Source organism: Boleophthalmus pectinirostris, unplaced genomic scaffold (genome assembly GCF_026225935.1).
Source record: "Boleophthalmus pectinirostris isolate CB_2022bp ecotype Guang Dong unplaced genomic scaffold, ASM2622593v1 HiC_scaffold_11, whole genome shotgun sequence".
Lineage (NCBI taxonomy): Eukaryota > Metazoa > Chordata > Actinopteri > Gobiiformes > Gobiidae > Boleophthalmus > Boleophthalmus pectinirostris.
In genome coordinates this window covers 18,402,282-18,416,695 of record NW_026570994.1, presented here as the reverse complement: position 1 = coordinate 18,416,695, position 14,414 = coordinate 18,402,282, and the positions used below count along the sequence as shown (strand labels likewise).

General features: G+C 40.9%; 1 protein-coding gene across 2 annotated transcripts; it reads left to right on the top strand.

The window, feature by feature from the left end:
- The first annotated feature begins 315 nt into the window (after nt 1–315).
- On the top strand, nt 316–13,480 carry LOC110156604 (chloride intracellular channel protein 4). Of its 2 annotated transcripts, none has more exons than XM_055164396.1 (6): nt 316–382; nt 9,283–9,392; nt 11,502–11,627; nt 11,687–11,793; nt 11,948–12,129; nt 13,319–13,480. In XM_055164396.1, exons 1-6 carry the CDS (start codon nt 323–325, stop codon nt 13,478–13,480), a joined length of 747 nt encoding a protein of 248 aa, XP_055020371.1. In that variant the 5' UTR covers nt 316–322. The 2 variants fall into 2 exon arrangements, with proteins under 2 accessions (XP_055020371.1, XP_020776464.1); XM_020920805.2 differs by lacking the exon at nt 316–382 and adding an exon at nt 7,578–7,690.
- Nucleotides 13,481–14,414: the final 934 nt, after the last annotated feature.

Sequence of the window (14,414 nt, the reverse complement as noted above, 5' to 3'; positions counted from 1 at the left end):
TAAAGTTGTTCAGCCAAACGAGGAGGAGAATATCGAAAGTAAAGATTGGAAAAAAGAGTTAAAATCTGTCAAGAAGGACCTATGGGACAAAACGGAGGAGAAACGTCCGCCAAGTCAAGACGCCTGGATCCAAGAATTGAAATCGGTGATAAAGGACGAATCTTTGCAGAGAAAACGTGACCCAAACGTGAAGAAGAAGCGGGTGGTTTTGTTTGAAGATGGACGATCGTACGTGCCGCAGAAGGAGCTGTTTGGGGACGACAGGAAAGGGGAAATCAAACTGATCTCCCACACCAGAAAAGTGGACACTCCGCTGTTACCGATGAAGCGAGATGGTTCAACGTCCAAAGATCAAGACTACACCATCTCTCTTTATGTCAAGGTATGACAAGATATTAAAGGTCTTGTGAGCTTTTAGCCATGTTATAATGTTGTTACCTCCTCAAAAACAAACCTAGAGTTGTGTTTTGTTTCATTCACACCTTTGAGTAATCCTTTATACGAGAAAATGTTGTTTTTGTTTACATCCGGCTTTTCCGCACATGCGCAGTGGCTGGTGGGCAAAAAATCAGTGGGGCTGCTTGTTTGTGTTGACAGTTGCATTGCGTTTGTCTGTCGTGAGATAACTCGTCTTATTTTGAAGTAGGTTTTGCATGTAATAGTTTTGACATGACTCCATCATCTTACTCTAAGTCACGGAATGTTGAGGATCCAAAAACGTTACTTTGAAAAGTTGAAAAGAAAGGAGATAGATGGTGTCTGAGGCCTCCATTTCTGTTTAGGGAAGGATTCTCTTTCTTAACAAAAACGGCTTCTTTCACTCCCCTCTCAAACCAGTTCTTTTCTCTGGCTAAAATCTGTTCCTCACTGTCCTCAAAAGAGTGGCCCGTGGCTTTTAAGTGGAGATGTACAGCAGATCTCCACTATCTATCCTCTATCCATCTATCTCCTATTTACAACTTCATCCTCAAACCTAATTCAAAACAAACAAGAGAACAACAGGTGTAGCCAGGTCAGGTCCAGAAGTGTGGAAGCTCCATTATGGCCATGAATTGTTATGTTAATTAGACCCCACACCCTGTACAGGTCAATAGGCCGAACTAACAGAAAATGTAAACAAGTAGGTGTGTTAGTTTCACAGTAGTTTCAGTGTAGTTAGCTCCTCCTTGCAGACAGATATAAGGAAGTGTCCACCAGCGTCTGACCAGAACTGAAGAAGCAGCTTGGATGAGCTGCGAAACGTCTTCAACCAAACTAACTTTTTCCAGTCGACAAACTGAATTTCTCCTCGCCACAGTTTGAACGGAGGTTTGCAGTCACACAGATCTGATTCCCTTTTGCATTTATGGACTTCACAAACCCCGTTTTCTGCTGTTAATGCATCCAACAACCACACAATTACGATGTCTGAATCCCAAAACTAAAATATGACAATATCAGAACCGGAAACAAAAGTGATGTGGTTCAAAAGACTTGAAAAGATCGACTTTGACAATAGACACATCCCACTGGGAAAACAAACATGGCGGTTTGATGTTCACTTTTTCAGAGGATCCTTCCCAGTGTGCATTGCGCGATGACCTGAAGTCTGAAATTCGGGATGCATGTATTGTATAGATAGATTGATCGTTGTTATGGTAACTAAACTTTCCATATTATGAGAGTGAATGTTGTTGTGTGTTGTGACCAGACGACCTGTGATAGATCCTTAATCCAATTACTTACACTGAGGGAGACTAATCTGGAGCTGGTAGTCCTGATTCAGTCCTGTCCTGATTCAGTCCTGGTTTAAGTCCTGGTTCCTGGTTTAGTCCTGGTTTAGTCCTGGTTTAGTCCTGGTTCAGTCCTGGTTTAGTTCTGGTTTAGTCTGGTTTAGTTCAGTCCTGGTTTAGTTCTGGTTTAGTCCTGGTTCAGTCCTGGTTTAGTCCTGGTTCAGTCCTGGTTTAGTCCTGGTTCAGTCCTGGTTTAGTCCTGGTTTAGTCCTGGTTCAGTCCTGGTTTAGTCCTGGTTCAGTCTTGGTTTAGTCCTGGTTTAGTCCTGGTTCAGTTCTGGTTTAGTCCTGGTTTAGTTCTGGTTTAGTCCCTGGTTTAGTCCTGGTTTAGTCCTGGTTCAGTCCTGGTTTAGTCCTGGTTTAGTTTCTGGTTTAGTCCTGGTTTAGTTTCTGGTTTAGTCCTGGTTCAGTCTGGTTTAGTCCTGGTTCAGTTCTGGTTTAGTCCTGGTTCAGTTCTGGTTTAGTCCTGGTTCAGTTCTGGTTTAGTCCTGGTTCAGTTCTGGTTTAGTCCTGGTTAGTCCTGGTTCAGCTTTGGTTTAGACCTAGTTTAGACCTAGTTACTTGGGGTTCTCTCAGGGGTGGTCCTCGATTCCAAGTTCTAGTCCAAGATTAGTCCTGGTTTAGACCTGGTTTAGACCTGGTTTAGACCTGAGTCAGTTCTGGTTTAGACCTGGTTTAGTTCTGGTTTAGACCTGGTTAGTCCTGGTTCTGTTCTGGTTTAGTTGTGGTTTAGTTCTGGTTTAGTCCTGGTTCAGTCTGGTTTAATCCTGGTTTAGTTCTGGTTTAGTCCTGGTTCAGTCTGGTTTAATCCTGGTTTAGTTCTGGTTTAGTCCTGGTTCAGTTCTGGTTCAGTTTTGGTTTGGTCTTGGTTCAGTCCATATACGGCGTAAAAGTTCAGCATCTTAGAGTAACTTAAAGTAATACAATAGTCGTGTAATATTTTACATTTTAAACGCAGTAATATTGTAATGTAACAAATTACTTTAAAATGACAATAACAAATAATAAATAACACATTACAGTTTTAAAGTCACTTGCCCAACGGTGCTTGTGGACAAACGAGTGAGAGAAAAGATTGGCAGCTTTTGTGTAATTATGTATTTTAATGTTATTTAACTCTTTTCATTTTGTGTTGTATGTTCCCATTGTGAGCAGGTACGACTGAGTTTATTACGGGAATATGAGGGTCACTTTGAGCTGATTCCTGAACAAAAGGGATCAGGGCGACAAAGGAGATTAGTTTGTACAAAAATGTGTTCATAATGTGTAACAGCAGAGCACAATGGAATCTTTATGGAGAGATTAGACTGAGTGAGGAGGGCAGGGAAAAGTTATAAAAACTAAACATTTGGTAACTGTGTTTACAACTTTATAACCTTTGAGCCAAAAATTGCAGCAGGCTTGTATCTCTACAAACCTGACTCTTACTTGGCCTAGAGAAGGACGTTCTCCTGCTTGTTTCCATGAAAATGTTGTTCCTTTGACTATAATCTTCTACAATATCTGATCAAATGTATCTATCTCCAAGGAGAATGTCTCTAAATATGGCTTTAACTTTCTTTTTAAATAGAATTGTGCAGACGCCACCTCTAGAAAGTTACACGTTACCTAAAAAAATCCAGGCCATAAAGGAAAGAAATGGGTGAATTCATGAATAACATCTTAAATAAAATGTGAAAGACTGCTTTGAAAAGACAGAATGCTGCTGTTGTGTCCTTGGGCAAGACACTTCCTCTGTGTTTTTATGCACTTCTGTCTCTCTCTCTCTATCTAGTAACTCCCGATTAACCCTTACATATTATTCGGGTTAAATTTGACCCGTTTTGACGTTCAACAGTAGTAAAAATACACTAACCATCATTCTTTGATCCTGAAATTTGATGACTTTTCCTAAATTTTACTGAGATACACAAAAATTAAATATTTTAAAATGTTTTACTTTTATATACCACTGCTTTGAATGCATTGACTAGTTTGAAATAAGCATAAGGGCTGCAGTGATAAAACTGGTTATATTATAAATTCCAGCAGTTCCAGAATATTCATGTCATTTTCAAATGCAATAAATATCATCATCATATTGGCTTTTATGTTTTTATTTGTTTTGTAAAACAGGACATGATACTGTGTGATAGCAGATGTTTTTCTCAAAAAACAAGTATTGTAAAACTTCTCTCAAACATTATATTTAAATATTATATATATTTATTCATGTGGGACAGTCGATTTATTTGGTATAGACACTTACTGTAAATGAATTCTTGGTCTGGGTCAAATTTGACGTGGACCATACTGTGAAAGCTAAAGAAATGAACAGCATGTAAGGGTTAAACTTCACATTTGAGATGAATGTTCCTGATCTTATAGGCCAGTAAACAGAGTGAGTTTGTTGTGGTTAATCTGACAGAATTAACAGTTAATCTGATTAGGACTGTTTAGACTCTACATGGAAAACTCATTCAAATATGTTACGTCACTAGAGTTTGTATAGGTCAATTATATATTTAGATTTATGCTTCTGGGATTATTGCAGGTATTAAATAGTCAACAATTACCTTCCCAGACTTCCTTCACCCCAGACACTTCCTCCAGCCCAGACACACAGGTTACGTTTACACTGAAACAAATCACCGTATCATCGTATCAGAAACAGTTTGCGTCCAGACACGTCGTTTCTATGTCCGCACACCTTCCCCATCCACACAGCTTTGAGCATATTTGTTTACATTTTACAGAAATTAAACTTAAAACCGCATGGCTCATTTGCATAAACTCAGTGCTCAAAAAAAACAGCTCGCTCCTTGTGCACTGATGTGGTTCAGCTTCTGTTGGACTAAAGGACACAACTCAGTGGAATATGAGTGTTCTTTCTGTGACAGAGGGGTGTTCTGCTGATGGTGAGTCTGTTCTGTGCTTCTGTCGCGTTGGAGATGGTTCATGTTAAACTTTTCAGAGATTATACGTCTGCAGGTCGTACACATAGGCCTTATGTATGAATGGACATATATTTTAGCCTCTTAGCGTTTTGGCGGTGAATTACTTCACAGCGCACAGAACAGGGGTGTCAAACTCATTTTGGTCCGGGGGCCGTATCCAACCGACTTTGATCCCAAAGGGGCCGGATCAGAAAACTCATGTCATATAAACCCCAAAAATAACAATAAGTTCAAATATTTGTGCAGAGAAACACAAATCTATTACAGAAATCTTTTTTAATTGATGAACTCTTTCTTTTACAAAATATTATAATATTATGAACAACCTGAAACTTGAGAAAAGATGCAGTTTCAACACAAAGTTTTAACATGAACTTGTATGTAAATAGGAATAAGTCCATTTTTCTTGTAAAATTCTGCACTTGGCTCCACTTTTCTCATGTTGGACATTTTTCTGATGAGGGTGTCACGGTCAACAGTCAAAACGATCGTCCTTTAAGAGCGTTTGGAAAGAGACAAGTCTTCATTTGTGCTGCTCTGGTGGGAGGGGCCACGTACAGAGACGCTGGAGACGCTGCTGTGATAAACACCACAGAAAATTAACAAGATTTTAATAGAAAATATAATTAAAGTATTTTAGTAGAAAATCAGCTGAGGGCCAGATTAAAGGTCTTGGAGGGCCGCATCTGGCCCCCGGGCCGTATGTTTGACACCTGTGGCATAGACCTACATCAGCGTATCAGCACATTCAGGCGTCAACACAGTGAGGGATCAGATCTTCTGTACTCAGGTGAATTTGTGGGAGCTGGCGGCACCAGATCAGATTAGTGTGGACCAACACTGCATCCGCAACAAAAACGACTCGAATACGTACTAATGTGGATGGGGCCATAGTCCTTCCAGTGTATCCCGGGTCCTCTCGGAGGGATGCGCCCCAAACACCTTCCCGGGGAGGCGTCCAGGAGGCATTGGAACAGATGCCCTCGCCTCAGCTGCTCCTCACCCTATCTCTAAGGGAGCGTTACCCGGAGGAAACTCATTTAACCGCTTCTATCTGTGATTTTGTTCTGTCTGACATTACCCTTTCCAAAGAGTAATGACAGACAGGTTTTTATTATGTCTAACAAATACACTGAGAAATATGCGTTCTTATTGTAAGGTGGGTTGTTGACATAGATATAGACATGTTTAATGCCGTACTTGCAGGCAAAGCAATAACATCTCCATGGAGACAAAGCTAAACTGTAATATCTCAGACGTGTATCACAGATCGTGGTGGAGATGTGGTCTGCAGAGCTGTTCATGTGTGGGACCGTTGGAATAAAATCTCTGTACATCTCAGTTACATTCTGTGTTCACGTTCACACTGATATGAAGCTGAGACATGCCACAAACGCCCACGCACACGAAACAAAGAGACCTCTCTGTCTGCGCTCTCGGTCCCGGTTCAGTCCTGGTTCAGTTCTGGTTTAGATCAGGTTTAATCCGAGTGCAGTCATGGTTAGGTCATGGTTTAGTTCCAATTTGTCCTAATTTAGTCTTGGTTTAGTCTTGGTTTAGTCCTGGTTCAGTCCCTGTTTAGTCTTGGTTTAGTCCTGGTTCAGTTCTGGTTCAATCCTTGATTAATCCTGATTTAGTCCTAGTTTAGACCTGGTTCATTCCTGGTTCAGTTTTTTGTGTTCATGGTTTAGTCTTGATTTAGTCCTGGTTTAGTTCTGGTTCAGTCCTTGATTAATCATGACTTGGTCCTAAATAATTTCTGGTTTAGTCCTGGTTTAGTCCTTGAATAATCCTGATTTAATCCTAGTTTAGACCTGGTTCATTCCTGGTTCAGTTTTTTGTGTTCATGGTTTAGTCTTGATTTAGTCCTGGTTTAGTTCTGGTTCAGTCCTTGATTAATCATGACTTGGTCCTAAATAATTTCTGGTTTAGTCCTGGTTTAGTCCTTGAATAATCCTGATTTAGTCCTAGTTTAGACCTGGTTCATTCCTGGTTCAGTTTTTTGTGTTCATGGTTTAGTCTTGGTTTAGTCCTGGTTTAGTTCTGGTTCAGTCCTTGATTAATCATGACTTGGTCCTAAATAATTTCTGGTTTAGTCCTGGTTTAGTCCTTGATTAATCCTGATTTAGTCCTAGTTTAGACCAGGTTCAGTCCTGGTTTACAATTAGTTCAGTTTTTGCAGTCCTGGTTAGGTCTTGGTTTAGTCCTGGTTTTACTTATTGTTTAGTCCTGGTATAGTCCTGGTTCAGTCCTGGTTTAGTCCTGTTTTAATCCTGGTTTAATTCTGGTTCAGTCCTGGTTCTAGTCCTAGTTTAGTCATGGTTTTAATTTATGGTTTAGTCCTGGTATAGTCTTGGTTTAGTCCTTGTTTAATCCTGGTTTAGTTTTAGTTTAGTCCTAGTTTAGATGTCATTTAGTCCTGGTTTAGTCCTTCCTGCTGGTTTATTCCAAGTCCTGGTTTAGTCAAAGTTTAGTTCTAGTTTAGTCCTGGTTTAGTCCTAGTTTAGTCCTGGTTTAGTCCTAGTTTAGTCCTGATTTAGACCTGGTTTAGTTCTGATTATTAGTTTGTATTTGCATTAACTTCATTTGGATTAATCGTATCATTTTTTATTCATCTCTTAACCCAATTTACAAGTCTAAAAGTTTGCTTTAAATTAATCTTATCTCATCTAGATTTCCGTCTTTCTCTCCGTCCGTAGTTGTCGATTATAAAACCATTTTTCCACAGTATTTCTACGACAAAACCCCCATTGTCTGAAGGAGAGAGAACATACCAACTCCAACCCAGAGGACAGGCTTCAACTGTGAGGAATCTGCCCCAGAGATTCACATTTTAGGATTATTTTTCTGAAAATTTAAGGCGTTTAAGATTAAATTATTTCATGTAAAGGATAAAAGATAAACTGGACGACTGCTGAAAATGTCTTGGTACGAATCAGCCGTTCAAAAACTGGATTTACCAAAAATAGAGTTGTTTATAAAGGTAAGAAATGCCCAGTTTTCTCTTTATCGATTTTTTTTGTGGTTTTGTTGTTTCAGAATTTTGGCAAACTTCTCATGACTTGTTGCTTCACTTGTAAACGTTTTCTCTTGTAATAACGTGTCTCTTGTCTTTAAAATACATGAAATTAAAGACTCTGTGCCTGTTTTTACAGTCTTAAAATCATGAAAAACAGAAGTATTTTAAAATATATGCTGTGATCCAAAGTTATTCTTTTACCATAAATTCCTAATTATTTACTGCTTTTCACAACTTTCAGAAGACATCTCCTCTGAATATTGTAGTGTTGTTGTCAAGACCACTTTAATCAAGACCAAGACCTCTGAGGGTCGAGACCGAGACAAAAGCAAGACTTTTAAAGACCGAGACCACGGCCCATCGAGACCAAATCGAGACCGTCTTTGTAATTTTCGATATTTATTTGTATTTTAGAGTTATTTTGGAACATGTATGTCAATGTTTTTATAAATATACCTCCATTTTATCACTTGTCAAGAGTCAGACCTTGAGACAAGACAAGACTGATTCCAAACGCCTTCAAGACCAAGACAAGACCGAGTCCAAACGCCTTCAAGACCAAGACAAGACCGCGTCCAAACGCCTTCAAGACCAAGACAAGACCGAGTCCAAACACCTTCAAGACCGAGACAAGACCGAGTCCAAGCGCCTTCAAGACAGAGACAAAACTGAGTCCAAGCGCTTTCAAGACCGAGACAAGACCGAGTCCAAACGCCTTCAAGACCAAGACAAGACTGAGTCCAAGCGCTTTCAAGACAGAGACAAGACGGAGTCCAAGTGCCTTCAAGACCAAGACAAGAACGAGTCCAAACACCTTCAAGACCAAGACAAGACCGAGTCCAAGCGCTTTCAAGACCGAGACAAGACCGAGTCCAAACGCCTTCAAGACAGAGACAAGACGGAGTCCAAGTGCCTTCAAGACCAAGACAAGACCGAGTCCAAACGCCTTCAAGACCAAGACAAGACCGAGTCCAAACGCCTTCAAGACCAAGACAAGACCGAGTCCAAGTGCCTTCAAGACCGAGACAAAACAGAGTCCAAGCGCTTTCAAGACCGAGACAAGATCGAGTCCAAACGCCTTCAAGACCAAGACAAGACTGAGTCCAAACGCCTTCAAGACCGAGACAAGACCGAGTCCAAATGCCTTCAAGACTGAGACAAGTCCAAATCCAAACACTGTTGAATCCGAGAAGAGACCAAGACAGTAAAAACATGGTCTCGAGACCAAGACCGGTCTTGAGTACTGCGAATCTAGAATATTGTATTAATCTGAACAAAAAATGTAAGTTATTTTACCTCGTCAGTCTTCTGGCTTTGGCCATAAAAATGTAAAAACTGATTCTTTTATTTTTAAAGCAAAGTGACGAAAGCATTATTCAGGAAACTGTTACGCAACATCTTATAACAAAAGGAGTAATAGTAAGTGCTTGATACTTGAATGTAATTTTCAGCACAAAATAACAGTGTTGTGGTTGTATACTTGTTGCTAAAGTTCTTTAAAGATGACTCTAGATGTTTTTCTCTGGTAATCTTATATTTGTGTGTGTTGTGTTTAGGCGGGCAGTGATGGCGAGAGCATCGGGAACTGTCCTTTCTCTCAGAGACTCTTCATGATCCTGTGGTTAAAGGGAGTCATCTTCAACGTCACCACCGTCGACCTCAAACGGTACTTTTATTTTTTTATACTTATTTATTTACACTTTACTATTTAAATGTCTGACTAATGTGCAAATGTGTTAAGTACGTTGTTAGGTATTTTTTCTTTACTATTCTTTATCCACTTTGTTCCGGAAGTTGCCGTGTTCACTTCCATCATTATTCGGGTTGTGTTGTTTTTCATGTGGCTGCTGATCTTTACAGCAAATGAGATCAGTGCAGATTATAAATCCGTTTTAAATCCCCCCAGAGCATTGTTTCCCAAAGACTGTGTCATGATGCACTATGTAACTTTTCTCTCGGAGGGTCGCGACCATCTTGTGTTTATGGAGATGCTATTGCTTGGCTTGGAATGTTCCACAGTATAGCATTAACTATAAATATCTGCACCTGTGTTGTTGTTTGCAAGGGGAAAGAAAACTGTAACTGAACATCATTAATACATAAGTTTAAAGTTAAACTGTGAAACATTTCAGGTAATAATAGCATCTCATAATGTCATCTCCTTGGAAACAAAAGGGCAGGTGGTGAAAAGTTATATAGTGGTTCTATATTATTTTCTTGGAGTCTATTTTTGAACTCCATAACATTGGGCCAATGATGTTCATTATGTCTTCTTATATACTTTAACTTCTTAGGTTCTTTTTAAAGACAATGCAGTAAAGTGTATTTACCTTGACATGTTTCGGCTGCTAGCTGCAAGCCATCTTCAGGAGGCGTGGTCAGTCTGAGCGACCTGCCAGGTCCATCAGGCTGACCACGCCTACAGGAAGTAACAACAGGTGATATACGACACGTCACCACCAACACCGGTGACAGTTCTGAAGATGGCTTGCAGCTAGCAGCCGAAACATGTCAAGGTAAATACACTTTACGGCATTGTCTTTAAAAAGAACCTAAGAAGTTAATCCATAACATTGGGATTTCATGTTTTATACTTAAAATAATCTAATAGGGTTCTCTGCATCAAGATACTAATAATACACGCATCAAGAATCTCGGACTTCCAGTCATTGCACAATTCACGCTGGGAAGGATTTTCCGAAAAAATGAGCATCAAACCGCCATGTTTGTTTTTCCAGTGGGATGCGTCTATTGACAAAGTTGATCTTTTCAAGTCTTTTGAACCATATCACTTTGGTTTCTGGTTCGGATATGTCATATTTTAGTTCTGGGATTTGGACATCGTTAATTGTGTGGTTGTTGGATCCTAACAGCGGAAAACGGCTCAAGAAATTTGTTTGTGAACTCCATAAATGCAAAAGTGAATCAGATGTGTGTGACTGCAAATCTCCGTTCAAACTGTTTCTCTTCCCAACGGAATTGAAAAATAGTGAAAGAAAAAGGTAAATTTTGACTGCCTAAATCATCTCGAGTTTGTAGTGAACATTTTGTATGTGGAGCGACAACAAAGCGGGATCCTGTTTGTTAATGGAGACGGGCAGAAGACAAACAGACTGAGCTGCACTTTCTTGTTCTTGTGGTTTTACAGCAACATCACGTCTTGGTCTCTTTGCAGTGGAAGGTGTTTCTTGGCGAACAGTTGGTGCCTTTCGCTTTGGCGTTGACTTTTTAAATTCGTACCTGAGGTTGAGCGAGGGATCGACGTTTTGCTTTGTTGGCGCTCCACATACAAACTCGGGATGATTTAGGCAGTAAAATGTTTCCTTTTTCATCCTTCCTGTGGATCAGTCCTGCCCATCGCCTTCACCTTTCACTATTTTTCAGTTCTGTTGGGAAGAAAAACAGTTTGAACGGAGGTTTACAGTTCACAAACAAATTTCTCGAGCTGTTTTCCGCTGTCAGGATCCAACAACCACACAATTACAATGTCCGAATCCCAAAACTAAAATATGACAATATCAGAACCAGAAACAAAAGTGATATGGTTCAAAAGACGTGAAAAGATCAACTTTGACAATAGACACATCCCACTGGGAAAACAAACATGGAGGTTTGATGTTCACTTTTTCGGAAAACCCTTCCCAGTTTGCAATGCGCAATGACCAGAAGTCCAAGATTCTTGATGTGTCTATAATAATTTCTTCTCAATAAACTGGTCTTAAAATATATAACGTAATATTTTTCTTGCATGTTATTGTGGGTTTGTTGTTTTCAGGAAGCCCGCAGACCTGCAGGACTTGGCTCCAGGCACCAACCCTCCGTTCATGACCTTCAACGGAGAAGTCAAAGTCGACGTCAACAAGATAGAAGAGTTTTTAGAGGAAAAACTCAGCCCGCCAAGGTACGACAATAACACAAATTATCACATTTATAAGCAATATTTAAGATTTTTCGTTTCAGTTTTCCCAGGTTGGCGGCTAAACATCCGGAGTCCAACACAGCGGGGATTGATGTTTTTGCCAAATTTTCCGCTTACATCAAAAATCCAAGAAAAGACACTAACGAAGGTAAGCGACCGTAAGTAAATCAGACTTCTTTAGCCACAGAGATGTGCTTCAGGTAGAATTAGAAACACATGAAAACCTCTCATGTCCTTTTTACTCACCTGCCCTAAATAAAAAGCTCTAATTTCCACCTTTTTCTTCTTCTTTTGTGCCCCAGCGTTGGAGAAAGCCCTGCTGAAGTCCTTGCGTCGTCTGGATGAGTATCTGAGGAGCCCTTTACCCGACGAGATCAACGCCGACGAGTCCGGAGACGTCCCAGAATCCACCAGGAGCTTTTTAGACGGGAATGACCTGACTCTGGCCGACTGCAACCTGCTGCCCAAACTGCACATACTCAAGGTACAGTCAAAGTTATATTTTTAGATTACGCTTAAATATTAAAATCTGCTTTTTAAGACTTTTGCACACACAATATCAAAACCAGGATTGAACAAGGACTAAAACCAAACAAGTCTACATGAGGAAAAAAATAATAATTTTATTAAACCAGGAAAAGTTAAGAAAAAAGTTGTGACAAGTTTTAGTGTCGATTTGTTTTTTCAGTTTTCTATTTTGTATTTAAATTCAGAATGGAAAAAATGTATAACGGCCGTTTCCCGTTTACGTGACGTCCGTGACTGCGATGCCGGACTTTTGCACTGCATACGGACTGAACCAGGACTGATCCAGGACCGGGACAAGACCGGGGCCAGAGCTGTGACTCCGATCCTCCGCGGGGTCCGAGCCTCAGCTTCGAGCTTCGGCCCTGTTGTGGGCTTTGAGCCTCCGGTCTAGTCCCAGTCTAGTCCCGGTCTCAGTCCCAGTCTGGTCCCAGTCTGGTCCGGGTCTGATCCCGATCTCAGTTCCGGTCTGGTCCCCTTCTGGTCCTGATCTGGTCTCGGTCTAAGCCCCGCTCTGGTCCAAGTCTGGTGCCAGTCTCAGTCCCGGTCTCAGCCCTGGTCTGGTCCCAGTCTGGTCCGGGTCTGATCCCGATCTCAGTCCCGGTCTGGTCCCGGTCTGGTCCTGGTCTGGTCCTGGTCTGGTCTCGGTCTAAGCCCCGCTCTGGTCCAAGTCTGGTCCCAGTCTCAGTCCCGGTCTCAGTCCCAGTGTCAGTCCCGGTTTAAGTCAGAGTCTCAGTCCTGGTCTGGTCCCAGTCTGGTCCCGGCCTAGTCTCGGTCTTAGTCCCGGTTTGGTCCAGGTCTGGTCCCGGTCTCAGTCCTGGTATGGTCCCGGTCTGGTCCAGCTCTGGTTCCGGTCTGGTCCTGGTCTGGTCTCGGTCTAAGCCCCGCTCTCATCCTGGTCTCAGTCCCGGTCTCAGTCCCGGTCTCAGTCCCGGTCTCAGTCCCGGTCTCAGTCCCGGTCTCAGTCCCGGTCTCAAACAAATCATTATCTGTTTTTTTAATTTTGATTTTGGAGACAAATAATTAAAAAAAAAAGTTGTTTTTTTGTTTTCTTATTTTTGGTTTTATTTTGAAAAACGAATGAACGACTGATACACAGATTCTTTTTCTTTAAATTCCACACTGTTCCTTTGTTTTTTTTTGTTTAGGTTGTAGCGAAGAAATACCGTAACTTCGAGATTCCGGCGGAGATGACGGGAGTTTGGCGTTACCTGACCAGCGCCTACCAGAGAGAAGAATTCACCAAAACCTGCCCCAACGAACGGGAGATCCAGTGGGCCTATCTCGACGTGGCCAAACGGATCAAATAAAAGTAAAATATAAACATAAAACACCAATTTCCATGAAGGAATCGTGTTTTTTTGCGTGTACTTGCTGGTTAAAGTGCACTCTGTTGTTTTGTACGGTTTTACTAATCACGAAAAACTAAAAATTACAAATGGCTGGACCCATTTAGACGAACTTTTATTGTAAGAAATTTAATATTTAATAGTAAAATAAAATAACACTGATGATAGTGAGATTTTAAGCAGTTTATACAGTTGTCTAAAATTTTAAAATCAGGACCAGCGTGACTTTGTAAACAGTCCTAGATTAGACCTCGATTAGACCTGGTTTAGTCCTGGTTTAGTCCTGGTTCAGTCCTGGTTTAGTCCTGGTTTAGACCTGGTTTAGTCCTGGTTCAGTCCTAGATTAGACCTGGATTAGACCTAGATTAGACCTGGTTTAGTTTTGGTTTAGTCCTAGATTAGACCTAGATTAGACCTGGATTAGACCTAGTTTAGTCCTGGTTTAGTCCTGGTTTAGTCCTGGTTCAGTCCTGGTTTAGACCTGGTTTAGTCCTGGTTCAGTCCTAGATTAGACCTGGATTAGACCTAGATTAGACCTGGTTTAGTTTTGGTTTAGTCCTAGATTAGACCTAGATTAGACCTGGATTAGACCTAGTTTAGTCCTGGTTTAGTCCTGGTTCAGTCCTGGTTTAGTCCTGGTTTAGACCTGGTTTAGTCCTGGTTCAGTCCTAGATTAGACCTGGATTAGACCTAGATTAGACCTGGTTTAGTTTTGGTTTAGTCCTAGATTAGACCTAGATTAGACCTGGTTTAGACCTGGTTTAATCTTGGTTTAGTCCTAGATTAGACCTAGATTAGACCTGGTTTAGACCTGGTTTAATCTTGGTTTAGTCCTAGATTAGACCTAGATTAGACCTGGTTTAGTTTTAGTTTAGTCCTAGATTAGACCTAGATT